We start from the raw sequence: 12493 nt of genomic DNA, 5'->3' as shown, positions 1-12493 counted from the left end.
TGGTTTCGGAGTAGGTAAGTTATTCCAGATTATATTGCGACTATTTTTAATATTTTCCAAAACAACACATTTTGATGGGGTTCAATGATGACTTGTCGGCCATCTACAATTTATAAAATTGCGTATTGTGTCCAATGTTCCAAGCAAGTGTTAAGTCAACGTGTCATGGCTTGAATACTAGCGAGTCATTTCAAATAATAAACAATATTGTGCGGAATATTATGAAAAAAGAAGTTTGACTGCCTCAATGACTGTTAACTTATAAATATTGTTAAGGAAGTATATCAAATAAAGATAAAAATATTTAAGTTTCGAATTTCCTCGAGATTTTCACTGCTGACTTTTGCTTTTATTGTTTTCTATCTTCCAATTATTTTAAGGATTGTAGAAGCTTTCTGTTGGTGTCGAATACGTCAATGGGGAAGCATTCGAGGAGATAGTGAATATTCACGGACCAACAATGGAGTATCATACAGCTAAAGCCATCTGCAAGAAAATACACATGTGGATTCAGGATTTCCCGAATCATGAATTTGCCTACACTATATGAAATATTTACCGGCAATCGCCTGGCATTACATATTACTGGGATTTACATTCAAAACCCGATAAAAAATACCGTAAATATCCTGGCATCACATTTTACAGGACATGATCAGTAAAAATCACAGACTATTCTATGTAACAAGGTTTATTTATAAGACAAGAGAGCTACGCACAAATATATGGACACGTTAGACCAGAGCGAATCAGTCCTTACCGGTACCTTTGACGCTACCGGTACCCTCAAAAAAGTTCTGAATTTCCAGTAGCAAGAATTTTGCAGAATCAAAACGTACAGCCAGTCATGACACTGACTAAAATCCGTGTACCCATGGATAAAAAATAATACAGCAAAATTTTAGACGAAATATCAAATTTCATAGAATTCACGCAAAATTTTGAAATAAATAAAAGTAATAGCCTTCTAGCGAAGAAATTAATCTTTAACCACTGAAAATTTCAAAGCAATTGGTCCAGTATTCGAAGAGAAAAGCGATTTTTTAAAAACGTGTCAAAGAACAAGAACAACAACAACAACAACATAATATTGAAACGATCGTTATGGTCACTAAACGTGTCCAATAAATATGGACGTGAAATAAATGATAAAACGTGGAAAAATGAAATGGGAAATTGTATAGTGAAAAGTTAGAACGCGAGTCAGACGAAACTTCCCGTTAAAGAGCTCGCTCGCAGGGTGTCCGTTCACATAGCCACTTCAAATAAGTCTCTAGTCCAGCGTTTCCCAACCTTTTCTGGTCGCGGACTATTTTCTCTCCCGCGAAAATCTTTGCGGACTCAAAGTGCGTTTATTGCAACCTGTGCGAAGAAGCAATAAAATCAAATACAACAGAATTGTAACAAATTTCAAAATCGGAAATTCGCAGCAATTACGCGTTCGTTAAAAAGACCCGACTTTTTTAGTGTATAATTGGCTTTCTGTCGCACAATATTCAATCCAATGTCTTTCTATATTAATTTAATTGTGTTCATGGTAACTCGCGGTTGCGTCGACTTACGACAAGGTGAAAGCATTTCTCGCCAATCGGCAATCTGTGAACATAATAATGTGAGACTATATTGCCCGATTATATTTAGTTTTTTTACATATTTTTGTGATCTTGCAAATTTGTTATCGTTGTTAGAAAAATTTCACTATCTGTTATAAATTTCCAGAAAGTACAACTTGATTCAGTACTTAATAAAAATATATTTAAAATATATTAGTAAATGAAAAATGAATATTCATCGCCTTGCTTTATTTTTAATTTAATTTTGATCATTTTAATCTGTGATTGTGTTGGCGAAATAAAAGCAATACTACTCAGAAATTATCATGACAATCCGTGGACATAAAAATGCGTGGTAAAGGGCCCGATTATATTTTGTTTTGATTCCTATTTTTGTGAATTCAACAAATCTGAGCTGTTCGTACAACACTTACCAGTACTGTACGGCGTATCAATGTTGAGGCAGTAAAGCAAACAACCCTAAGGGAAGATGCCTTGGTATACGCATACTACGGTAGCACCCGAAAATTTTGCGTTTTGCAATGTCTAAAAAAGCGTTTTTAATCGGTCGCGGTCCATCATAAAACAAAACTTACGGTGTTCTCCGTTTTGTATTGCCGCTTTTCAATTTGGAAAATTCGGGTTGCCACCATCTATCGACGCGTGTGCCGACTTGTGTGTTTTCGTCGAAAATTCGTGAGTGAGTTGTGAAATCCAATCGTTTGATTAGGGGACGCGCACAAGTGCAAGTGACTTGTCGCGTAACCTGTTACCAAATTTTCGAATATTAAATTGCTATTCCAATAGTTGAATATTCGAATATATGCCCAGCCCTACTCAGTAACGAGTAATTATTGACTCGATTAATGTTATGTGAATAAACTTGCTTTTTATGTTTTATGTAAATTCCAACGTAAATTGTAAATTGGCTGATGTTAAGTTCCGCAAAATCGTTTGCGGCTCGCACGAATTTCTGGCTCGTTGCGGACTCATTCAAACGCTCCGCGGACTTATTTGAGACCTCGGACTCGGGTTGGGAAACACTGCTCTAGTCTATAGACATCCCTAGATATTCCCTCGATATATAAGGAGAGAATAGTCTATGGCAGAAGGGGAGTGTATTGCACTATCCATTTGCTGTTACGAGCTTGTGGCATTTTCTTCTTCATATCTTTAAGTTATCTGAAATGGAATGTACATTGAGTTTCAACCAAAGAACGCCGAAATTTGAAAAATATTACTTGATTTTTGAATAAGAATTAAGTTATGAAGACTTACGAGTTTCACAGTAAATGCCGCAGAATGGCTTTAAAAGAAATCGTTGAACAAATTTTTTTTAGGGGGGGGGCAACGCCTATGCCCGAATTTACACCGCATCACTTTTTCTCAGGCACTCGCTCTTCCATTCAGAAAAGATTTCATTGTGGATCTCACCGAAGCTCTGGTTGGCATGTAATAAATTAAAATTCGACCTCAAATTTGTTGCCTTGTCGTAAAGTAATTTTGTTTTAATTTTATCTTTAAATATCGTCATATGTTATAGAAATTATTACCTTTTGCGATATCCCGGCTGATTTCCTCAAACTTAATTTTTGTCAGATGTCATTCGCATTTCAAAAGATAGCAAAAGTTGTCTCCCAGTTTAATGCCGAGGCGACGATGCCTCCGGCTTGTTGTTATATATATGTTATAATTGTTATTTGTGGGGAAAAGGCCATTCATCACAAAGGGTGAGATATTGCGACTCTCGTTGATTCATACTGAAATGATGCCGTGGATGTGACAAGCCGCGACAACAAAGAGACCGTTATAGATCAAGCGGCAGACATAATCACTCCAAGAACAAAAAGTTATGTTATATTTTCACTGTTGCTATAGGATAGGTGGTGTTCCACACATATGGTATTGGCCCTGTTGGCAGTCATGTCATGGAGGGAACCTGATTGTTTTTGTTTTTTGCGTCGGTGCTCCGAATTCTTGCAAGTCTGAAGCTCAAATTAAATTCACTGTGCATGCGGCCTTAATTCCCATCTCGAATAAGCTATTGGTAAATAAATAAAGTCGTTTCTGTCTGATTTTAAATTATCGTAGGTCGTTGCAATTATTTCTTTTTGACTTATTATTGATTTTATTATTAACTACCCTTGTACTACTTAGAAAAAACGTGGTCATAATTAACAAAATTTCTTGTGAATCGAATAATTTGTTGATATAATATATATGTATAGCTTGGCATCTCTCAGATAAATTATCTGTTAAGCCATTTCATTAAAATGTGATCTGTAAAACTCGGAAATTTGCCTTCATTTTGTTTAGTATATATGTAATCATGATTCCAGTTTGTTTCTGAACATGTCGAAGAATGAAACTTAACTGATATTCCGACGTCATGAGGTATGCTTATGAAAGCTGCAACCTGTGACAAAGTTGGATTTGGCCTTGGAAAATATCCCCAGATCATTCGATGTTCTGAAACGTATATAATAATTAATATGTATGAAATATTTTATCATAAATTCACTGAAATAGGGTATCTTGAACAAAACTTAACGATGAAGCAGCAACATGGCTGTGTTACAGTGTCTTACTTAATTTTAATTACCGGCACTTTTATTGAATAATAGTATTTAAAATAATTTGGAGTTAATTTGGATAGGTTTTTCTTCTATCTGGTGAGTGAAGCAAGTCTAGCCCACCTCTCCATGCATTCAACCTGGCAATTCGGATTGGGCAATTCGGCATTAGGTGACTCCAATTAAAATCAGCTTGACGATGTTTTTTTAGGAATATTTATTTTCTATCCACAGTACATAACTCTTTTTGACTAATTCGGTATCCAATTCAGCAATCCTCATAATATTATTAATTTGGTGTGGCAAAAGGATTTATTCATTGTTTTTTTATTTGTTTGTATATTTTTCTTCTTACAGAGTAATTTATTTTAGGTCTCGCTTTTTACACTCCCGATTGTGTGTTTGTGTGTGTGTGTGCGTGCGTTAAGTAATTATTGTTGTGTAAATAATTTTTTTAGTTTCTGTCATTCAAAATTTGTTCGTCAATATTACCTGCTTGTAAATAAGTGTATGCAACGGATTTATGCGTTACTCTACGTCTGCACATCCTCACCAATGGATGCCATATAACAGTGGTTCCCAATCTTTTATGGCTCGTGGCCCCCTTCTGGCGCCTTATTGCACTCGTGGCTCCCCTGTTCACCATCCAAGAAAACTCAAACTATATAGAGACAAAAAGAAGTCCAAGCTTTTTAGTATATATACAATCAATGGGAATCTTGCAATTGGGACTGCCTTGCAAGGTTTCTTATATGGGGCACAGTCTTTGATACAGCCAGAGACGAATGTCACTGTCAACATCAAAACGGTTTTTAGATTTTGTTTTGATGGTGACAAGATCAGAAAAGCCAGATGGGTTGTGGCAAGTCATAGGCCTACTATCAGTGAAGAAGCTTTCATGCTATGTAGTGGCTAATGTGGCGGGACTGGAGTTGTACTATTTTTTATTGTGTATTATTTTATTTATATTTCTTGTCTGGTTATTGCATATGCATTGGTGTGTGGAGTCTGAGCCCTAATTCGCCCGACAGTTGGTTTCAGTTACTCGACTCCAACCACCACTGCATATGTGAACAGGCTGCAGTTCGCACCCTTCGTCCTTCTTGCTTCTGCTGTCGCTGGGTAAGAACAACATTATATTATATATACGCTTTGGGCTTGGCAAGATCCTGCTAAGCTTTTAAGATTGCTACAGAAGTTTATGAAAGGGTTACTGGAAAGCTTTTATCCGACAGGTGAGATTATATTTTCTGTCATCATTTTAATAAAACGATTATGACTTTCTATATTATAACATATGATTTGAGGAAATATATTTTTGTAAATGTCATTTTGATCAAATTTTAAGAACATTGCAAAATATACTTTATCTTTGTATTAAACACGCAGAAAATAAAAATGACTTGATTTGTTTGACGGAGGGATTCAATTCGGTTATAACTATAAATCTTAGGCTATGTCTGTCTAATAATTTGAGAGAGTGTGACGATGCGCACTACATAAATATAATACTTTTGGTGTGTTTTGTTTGCTATAATTTGCCTATAAATTTTATACCTTGGAAATTAGAAACGCATCGCATTGGCCTCTATTTTTATACTTGAACTAAATCCTAATCCTAAACAATATATGTGCGCGAATGTATTAGGAGAGCATTTTGAAAATAAATATACGAATTTGAAATAGGTGGTTGGATCACTTGACATCGCTTATTGTGATCCTGGTTTCTCCAGCATAACAGCACTCGATCTATGAAACAACATTTTCTAACAACTGCAACATGAAACCCCAAATTCGTGATTCGTGAAGTACTTCAGATGGCATCCAATATATTCAGATTGGTATGAAAATTGTATATTATCGATTATGATGTAATTGTAGATATTGAAAATATTAAAGCTTGTTATATTTATTATTGCTAGGCGTCGCACAACGTTACCTACCGACAAATTAACAGAAAACTGGATTTCTGCTGAATATGTTAAGCGAAAACCCATCCAACGTTTTTAATAGGCAACATATCAAACTCTAATTAATTACTGATACAGTTTCAGCTTGAAACAAAAATAACGAATCTTTATTGCTGCAGAGATAATTTTATTTTAAGCGTATCATTTTGACATTTTCTCTGCGTGCGTCCGGTGCTCCATCTATGACGCTATGTTATAATTCTGTTCGCTTCGGCACATCTGCATCCACCAGGAATCTATGATAAGGAAATATTATTTTCAGTTATACAATTCAAATTAATCAATTTATATTAAGTTTGTGAAGTTATTACATTTTGTCTAGATATTTGTGTTGTTTTTAATTGCGTCAAAATGTGCACTGCTTAAGCCATTAATGGACTTTATATTTGTTACGAAATCTGCATTGAAATGATGACATTCACAAGACTTACATTGACTTGAACCCAAGTTTTAACAGATTTCCATTTTCCTTCAATTTTCTTTGCGATATACAAGTCTTCAAAGATTCTTTTCCCCATATATTTGCATCTACATGGGAAGGAAATCTCGTTGCTGCATTTATTCAGATAGTTCCTGTAATTATTTTTATTCATATATTTTGAAAAATAATTTAATTACATTCTATAAAGTAGCACTCTTTCGTATATTATCAAATATTTGTACGAATAATATAGCGATGTCGATTAATTAATCAAAACATTTTTCGGCATATTTAAGTCATTTAATTCCATCTTTTCTCTAGTAGTAGAATATTTTTGCCATTAGATTTATCTAAATTGTCTGCGGTTCGTTCTGTCCGATTAATTACACCTGGATTGGGTAAAAATCAAGATCAACCTTTATCAAAAGGTTGACAGATAAGGCCAGTCATAAATGGAAGTGATAAAATCATGTCGAAATACCGTTGGCCAATCCTAAGTACCGAGTTACCAATTCATGAATTATTCTCTACCTTCATTCACATATGTAGGTAATATCACAATACATGGATTTAACCTACCGACACTCAACAACTTTTATGGTTTTCGGTTTCGTAACTTTAACCTCCACCTTTTTTTGATTTATGTAAATGTATCCCTTCTTTATTGTAAAGAGGCAAGTTCTCGGAGAACATTTAGACTTTTTCTTTTCTCTACAAAGTTCTGGATTTTTCCATCTGAAGCAAAATTTCATTACAAATATAAAATATTCATAAATATTAGAAAGACAAAATATTAGGTGCCAATATTTTTGACAGTATATACTCACGGTGGATTTTTGAGTTTGCACGGCGGAAGAACAGGCAGGGGGGGCACGTCTTTGGGTTCGTCAGGCGGCACAGACCAACCCGCAGTCACACAAACAAGTACAATACAAAAAACTGCAAATTTCATTGTAACGCAGCAAATTCAGCAACTGATGACTTCGGCAGTCATAACCCAGATTATATAAATTCTTAAAAAACCACAAAAACCTATTTTCGTCACGATTGTTAAAGGCTGAAAAACAATTTCGGGAACATCTTTATAACACTTGTACTTGTTACAGATGGAGCGGTATTATAAGTAGAATTAATGGAAGAATGGGAATTTCCAATGTTATGACAATTGCTGCTGACATGCGATAATACTGCAACGTTCATTTGATCGGAGGAATATATTCCGGGAATCTTTGCTTGCGGCATTGCTGTTAACGCATGCTAAATTAAAACTAAAACAAATGCCACGCGGTTTCGATTTTAATAATTTTAGTTAAATATTTTTTTCACTCCAGTATACGGCACACATTTATTTTATTATCTATTCTAGATAATGGTCGTATTGGTAAAAACCAGAACAGTAATTTGGTAAATTATCCGTGTTAACCGTATTCAAATAACGAAAAACTTTAAAAGCACAGCCATGTATATTTCGCCCATTCAACTTGTTTTGTCACAATAGTATTTCTGATGATATCCCCGTCAGTGAGTGGTGGGATTCGAAATTTTGAAAACATTTTTTTTTTTTGTAAAACTCGCTATCAACAGATTTCAGAACAGGGACAAAACAAAAATTAAGAACTAGTTCGCTGATCCAAGAACTGCCTTGCGCAAACCCAAAATTTCACTAATACTGTTATTCTTTTAAAGCCGATATCGTTCCACCATTTTATTCTTTAGTTTCGCCATTTTCGCACAATAAGATCATTTTTTTTAGCATTTTAAGATTTCCTGAAACCATGACTATTATTTAAATAAAGATGATGCTTGCAAATATATTTTCCTGTACTGCTTAAATATGCAATATATATCCAGAAGGAAGTTTCTATTGATTAGCATCAAACAAACTATGTCTTTATCTACGTATCTACGTTCAAAAATATTCCTCATTATAAAACTCATGCGTTATTTTCACCTAAAAATGTATGCTTAAAATAATAATTTCCTGATTTCAAATTTTCTTGTATTTTTTACAAAGCAAATGCAGACAAAAGCTATCGTTTTTATATTCTGTATTTCGCTAAAACTGTATTTATCTCTGCCACTTTTGTTGCTGTGTATACATTGCTTGTATATATAGATAGATCGTTATGTGTCATTACAAAATGATGAAAAGTTCACCAATAGTCATTATTTTTGAATGCCACAGTTTATGGCCAATTTAAACCTATTAAACTTATCCTAACATATTATGAATTTTAAATAAGCTATCAGCTGCGTAAAGAAATAAGAGTACGCCAAAATGCTATTTTGACGGCGCTGTAGTCGAAAACTGTGCACAACTTTTTAACCAGTTTAATATCAAATGATGTCTTTAGGTATGTCGTCATTTAATTGAAACCCACGTCTTCGGCTGGGGATTAGGGAAAATTATTTCCTATTTGTTCAATATGAATTTTTGTAAGCTAAGTTTGGTTATTTGAATAATTAAACGAAAAGAATAACATGAGTCAAGAAACCCACATGCGCATAATCACCCTAGTAGAGTAAAATGGACTAATTCATTTTCCCGAACCTTCGGGTCGCGACCGAAAACTGGATTGCTCGTTATTGTTTTGTTTTTCAATCTAAACATAAAGGTGATTTTATTTTCTAGTGGATTTTTTTGTTTATTTTGTATTTGATACTGAAATGTTGCTTAATAATATTGTAGATTTTTTTTTGTATTTATAATTTAATTTTGCGGCAATAGAAGCACTACATGCCTTTTAGTATTTGAGCATATCCTCGGTGCGAGATTTTACGAAATTTATTTTTTGACAAAATTTAAGTGTTTTAAAAAAGGTTGGGAACCACTGGACTCTAGCTGACTCGGCACCACCCCACACATTAGTCTAACGCACAAACTACTCTCTCTTAGGGAACTCTTTCTTGAAGAAGAAGTACCCAAGCATTGGATGATTGCTCTATTGATGATTTTACATAAAAGAAGTTTATTCAGTGCTAGTCTTTATTTTCAACTTTATTAATTTTTTTCATCTGAAAAACTAGACGCTTTATACAATTCTTTACTCCACAAAAGGGTGCATGGCTTGTGTCCCATTCATAGCTAAACACATTGGCAATTTTAGTTATATTTAAAACGTTTTACCCCCTATATATATTTAATTATTAATGTTGTGATCTAAATTTTTTTTTCCGTTTTTTTTTTTAACAAGTGCACATCTCAGCTTCTATGTATTCAGAAGATTAGTAATCTTCCAAGTTCGGCAAATTTGATCTTGAGAGGGGGTTGTTTGGGTTGATGATTTGTTCAGTGGAGAACCCTAACTATTAACCGCGCAATTTCAAAATGATAAGGATAACTCAATACGCTATTCGTTATTCATGTCCTTCGTTTCTACGACATGTTGCATTTATACTTTGAATTCTGTATCTAGTTTTGAATTGTATTTAAGTTTCAGCTGTCTGAATAAATCATATATCACGGAAATATCGTCGCAGTCGTGATGTGATAACTTTACTGATATGAACTCTTCATCATTTCTAATAAAATGGTGCGAAATTCCCCAAATTGAATACTGATCCACATGAATGGCATAAATAATAAAAATGCATCGATAGCAATTTATTTATTGTCAACTTGATAAATCGCTTTTTCCATAATATGATTTACGATAAAAAAGATATTATGGTACGAAAGATACTATGTTTCTCCTTGCACACATACATCCACCCGGGACCTATAAAATAATATTAAAAGAAATGAAATGTGAATGGATAAGCTCAGATAAGTCTCATAAGTCTCAGATAAAGTATTAAATCTTAGTATTATATCACATGTATGATAAGTGGCTTCTGTTGCAATCGAATTCGGTTTCCGTTGACAGTGATTTATTACATGGCGAAGTATTTATTAGTGATACATTGAATAGCCATTTTTAAGACCAATGTTGCAAGCAAACTCTATTTTGAAAACAGAAGCCATTACAATATCTGCCAGGATAATTTTAATCAATCTTGTCAGGCTTTGCCCCTGTCATTAACTTACTAGCGCTTCAACTTTTTTGAGAGCAGAAATATGAAAATTGTTCTTTTTCCAAAGTACCCAAGCCTTTATCTTAACCCACTCTCCCTTGTGCTGGCATGTGCAATATTTTTTTCCAGGACTGCATATTTTGCCATATTTTCTGAAAATAAAATTAGATTAATACAATTTAATTTTCTGCGAGTGTAACGAATTTGTGTGATGTGAAATTATACTTTAAATATGTAACGTAGATTTTTCAGCTGTCTTATTAAAATTGTAACATCGAAGAATATTTACTAACATGCAACTTTTGAAATTTCATTCAATAAATCAGATATTCCACATACTTGCATTCTCGAGATAAGTGTGTTACTGGAAGAGACAGTTTCACGTAATGTTTCACGCCTTTTTCTCTTACAATCCCTTTCTTAATTGTAAATAAACATGGTTTCGGAGGCAAACATCTGTGTTCCCAATAGACATGCATGGGACAGGGATCCGGATTGTTCAATCTAAAATAATTTATAGAAAATATTTAGAAAAAGGTGAAATGAATCAAAAATAATTATATGACAGGACCTCTTGTTTAATTTTTTTTTAAACGACTTTTCTATATATATATAAACGAATTCGTATTAATGACAATTTGACTTACATTGAAACGGATATGGGTGAATTAGATTACCAAGAAATTATAATTACAATATTATAAAAATATAACTACGCTTAAAAAATATAAGCAATCGCAGTTCACTTACGGTGGTCTTTTAAGTTGGCATTCTGGTGGTGGTGGTGGTGGCGCTTTATCCCGTCTTGGTGGACCTCCCGCCGAGCAGAAGGCTGGGCCAACACACAGCCAGACAAGAAAATGAATAAACCGTTTCATTTCATCGGCAGCTCAAAAGCAAAATGGTGATATTTACCACGGAAGCTTTATAAATACGATTTGCCATAAGCGTTTTTTAATTTTTATTGGAATATGGCAACCATGGTAGCCAACTTTTACGTAGAAAATTGAGTAAACCGCAATCTGAAGATTTAATCTCCTTTAAGAACGATTTGGGAATTTCCATTGTTTACAATTCGTGTACAATCGAAAGTATTGTCAATCTATATTAATGCTGTAAAGTCAAGATTGTTATTTTAAAAGATGACTGATAATGGAGCCAAACCTACATCACACCCTCGAGTTGAGCACGCGAAAAAAAATCTTTGTGCTGCAGTTACAGATAGTTTTGGCTCCTATCGTTTTTACTATTTTTATTTGGCTCATTTTGCTATATATATATATTAATAATTAATATATATGAATAACTCAGAAATGCAGTATTACTTTATACTTTAGTATAATAATCATATTATCCACAAAGCAACCTACCTTGATTATAGTGATCGGTATAATTCGTTTATTTCCTTGCGCTGTCGCTTGCTTACACAATTCCAAATATTTTCCTAAAATTCAGATCTTTTTTTTCACTATTTCATCTCGTTATTCCAGAGCTCGTATGAATTAGAAAATAGAAAATAATACGCTCAAGATACTAAAAAGTTTTATTTATCATGCATTTTTAACATATTTATTGATAAAATCACATCTCAAATTTATTCCTCATGTAGGGAATGCAATTTTCTGTGCAACTATTAACACTTCGTCAATAAGTTTTGATTCAAATGACGTATACGTTAATAATCTTTTCAAAGCGCATACTTGGCATTATCAGGTATAAAACTGTGTTTTGTAAACTGCGAACGCCTAACAATGCGAGGTATTCTGAACAAACACCAATAAAATTTATTTATGTACTCAAGATGGCGCTGTTTTCTTATCACCATAAAATATATTTTACGTGGAGTATTGCAAGACTGTGTGCATCTCCCAAATGCAAATATAAATATGATTGTTTCAAATCTAGATTTCTTTTTGCAAAATCTTTTCACTGGAAAAAATATGGATTGTCTAAACTTGTTCA

The 12493-nt window shown here is 33.7% G+C and overlaps 2 protein-coding genes across 2 annotated transcripts; both read right to left on the bottom strand.

Annotated features, from left to right (window-relative positions):
- Positions 1 to 6210: 6210 nt before the first annotated feature.
- LOC120340344 (uncharacterized) lies at positions 6211 to 7478 on the bottom strand. Its single transcript, XM_039408581.2, has 4 exons — positions 7345 to 7478; positions 7097 to 7252; positions 6528 to 6669; positions 6211 to 6332 (listed from the first exon to the last, which is right to left on the bottom strand). The coding sequence occupies exons 1-4, from the start codon at positions 7467 to 7469 to the stop codon at positions 6285 to 6287; spliced, it is 471 nt and encodes a 156-aa protein (XP_039264515.2). The 5' UTR covers positions 7470 to 7478; the 3' UTR covers positions 6211 to 6284.
- A 2636-nt stretch (positions 7479 to 10114) lies between these two features.
- LOC120340436 (uncharacterized) lies at positions 10115 to 11977 on the bottom strand. The gene is made up of 5 exons (XM_039408691.2): positions 11902 to 11977; positions 11282 to 11420; positions 10871 to 11035; positions 10545 to 10683; positions 10115 to 10236 (listed from the first exon to the last, which is right to left on the bottom strand). Exons 2-5 carry the CDS (start codon positions 11407 to 11409, stop codon positions 10183 to 10185), a joined length of 486 nt encoding a protein of 161 aa, XP_039264625.2. The 5' UTR covers positions 11410 to 11420; positions 11902 to 11977; the 3' UTR covers positions 10115 to 10182.
- Positions 11978 to 12493: the final 516 nt, after the last annotated feature.

This window comes from Styela clava, chromosome 14 (genome assembly GCF_964204865.1).
Source record: "Styela clava chromosome 14, kaStyClav1.hap1.2, whole genome shotgun sequence".
NCBI lineage: Eukaryota > Metazoa > Chordata > Ascidiacea > Stolidobranchia > Styelidae > Styela > Styela clava.
The sequence above is the reverse complement of the archived record's forward strand: the minus strand, read 5'-3'. Positions and strand labels throughout refer to the sequence as shown.

Excerpts from the sequence above, each read along its gene's own strand:
- LOC120340344 (XM_039408581.2), bottom strand. The coding sequence starts at position 7,469 with ATGAAATTTGCAGTTTTTTGTATTGTACTTGTTTGTGTGACTGCGGGT. Across the intron at positions 6,670-7,096 it reads ATAAAAGTTGTTGAGTGTCG|GAACTATCTGAATAAATGCA; the intron begins GTAGGTTAAATC and ends AAATAATTACAG. Across the intron at positions 6,333-6,527 it reads AAACTTGGGTTCAAGTCAAT|ATTCCTGGTGGATGCAGATG; the intron begins GTAAGTCTTGTG and ends TCCTTATCATAG.
- LOC120340436 (XM_039408691.2), bottom strand. The coding sequence starts at position 11,409 with ATGAAACGGTTTATTCATTTTCTTGTCTGGCTGTGTGTTGGCCCAGCC. Across the intron at positions 11,036-11,281 it reads TGCCAACTTAAAAGACCACC|ATTGAACAATCCGGATCCCT; the intron begins GTAAGTGAACTG and ends AAATTATTTTAG. Across the intron at positions 10,237-10,544 it reads TCAAAAAAGTTGAAGCGCTA|GTCCCGGGTGGATGTATGTG; the intron begins GTAAGTTAATGA and ends ATTATTTTATAG.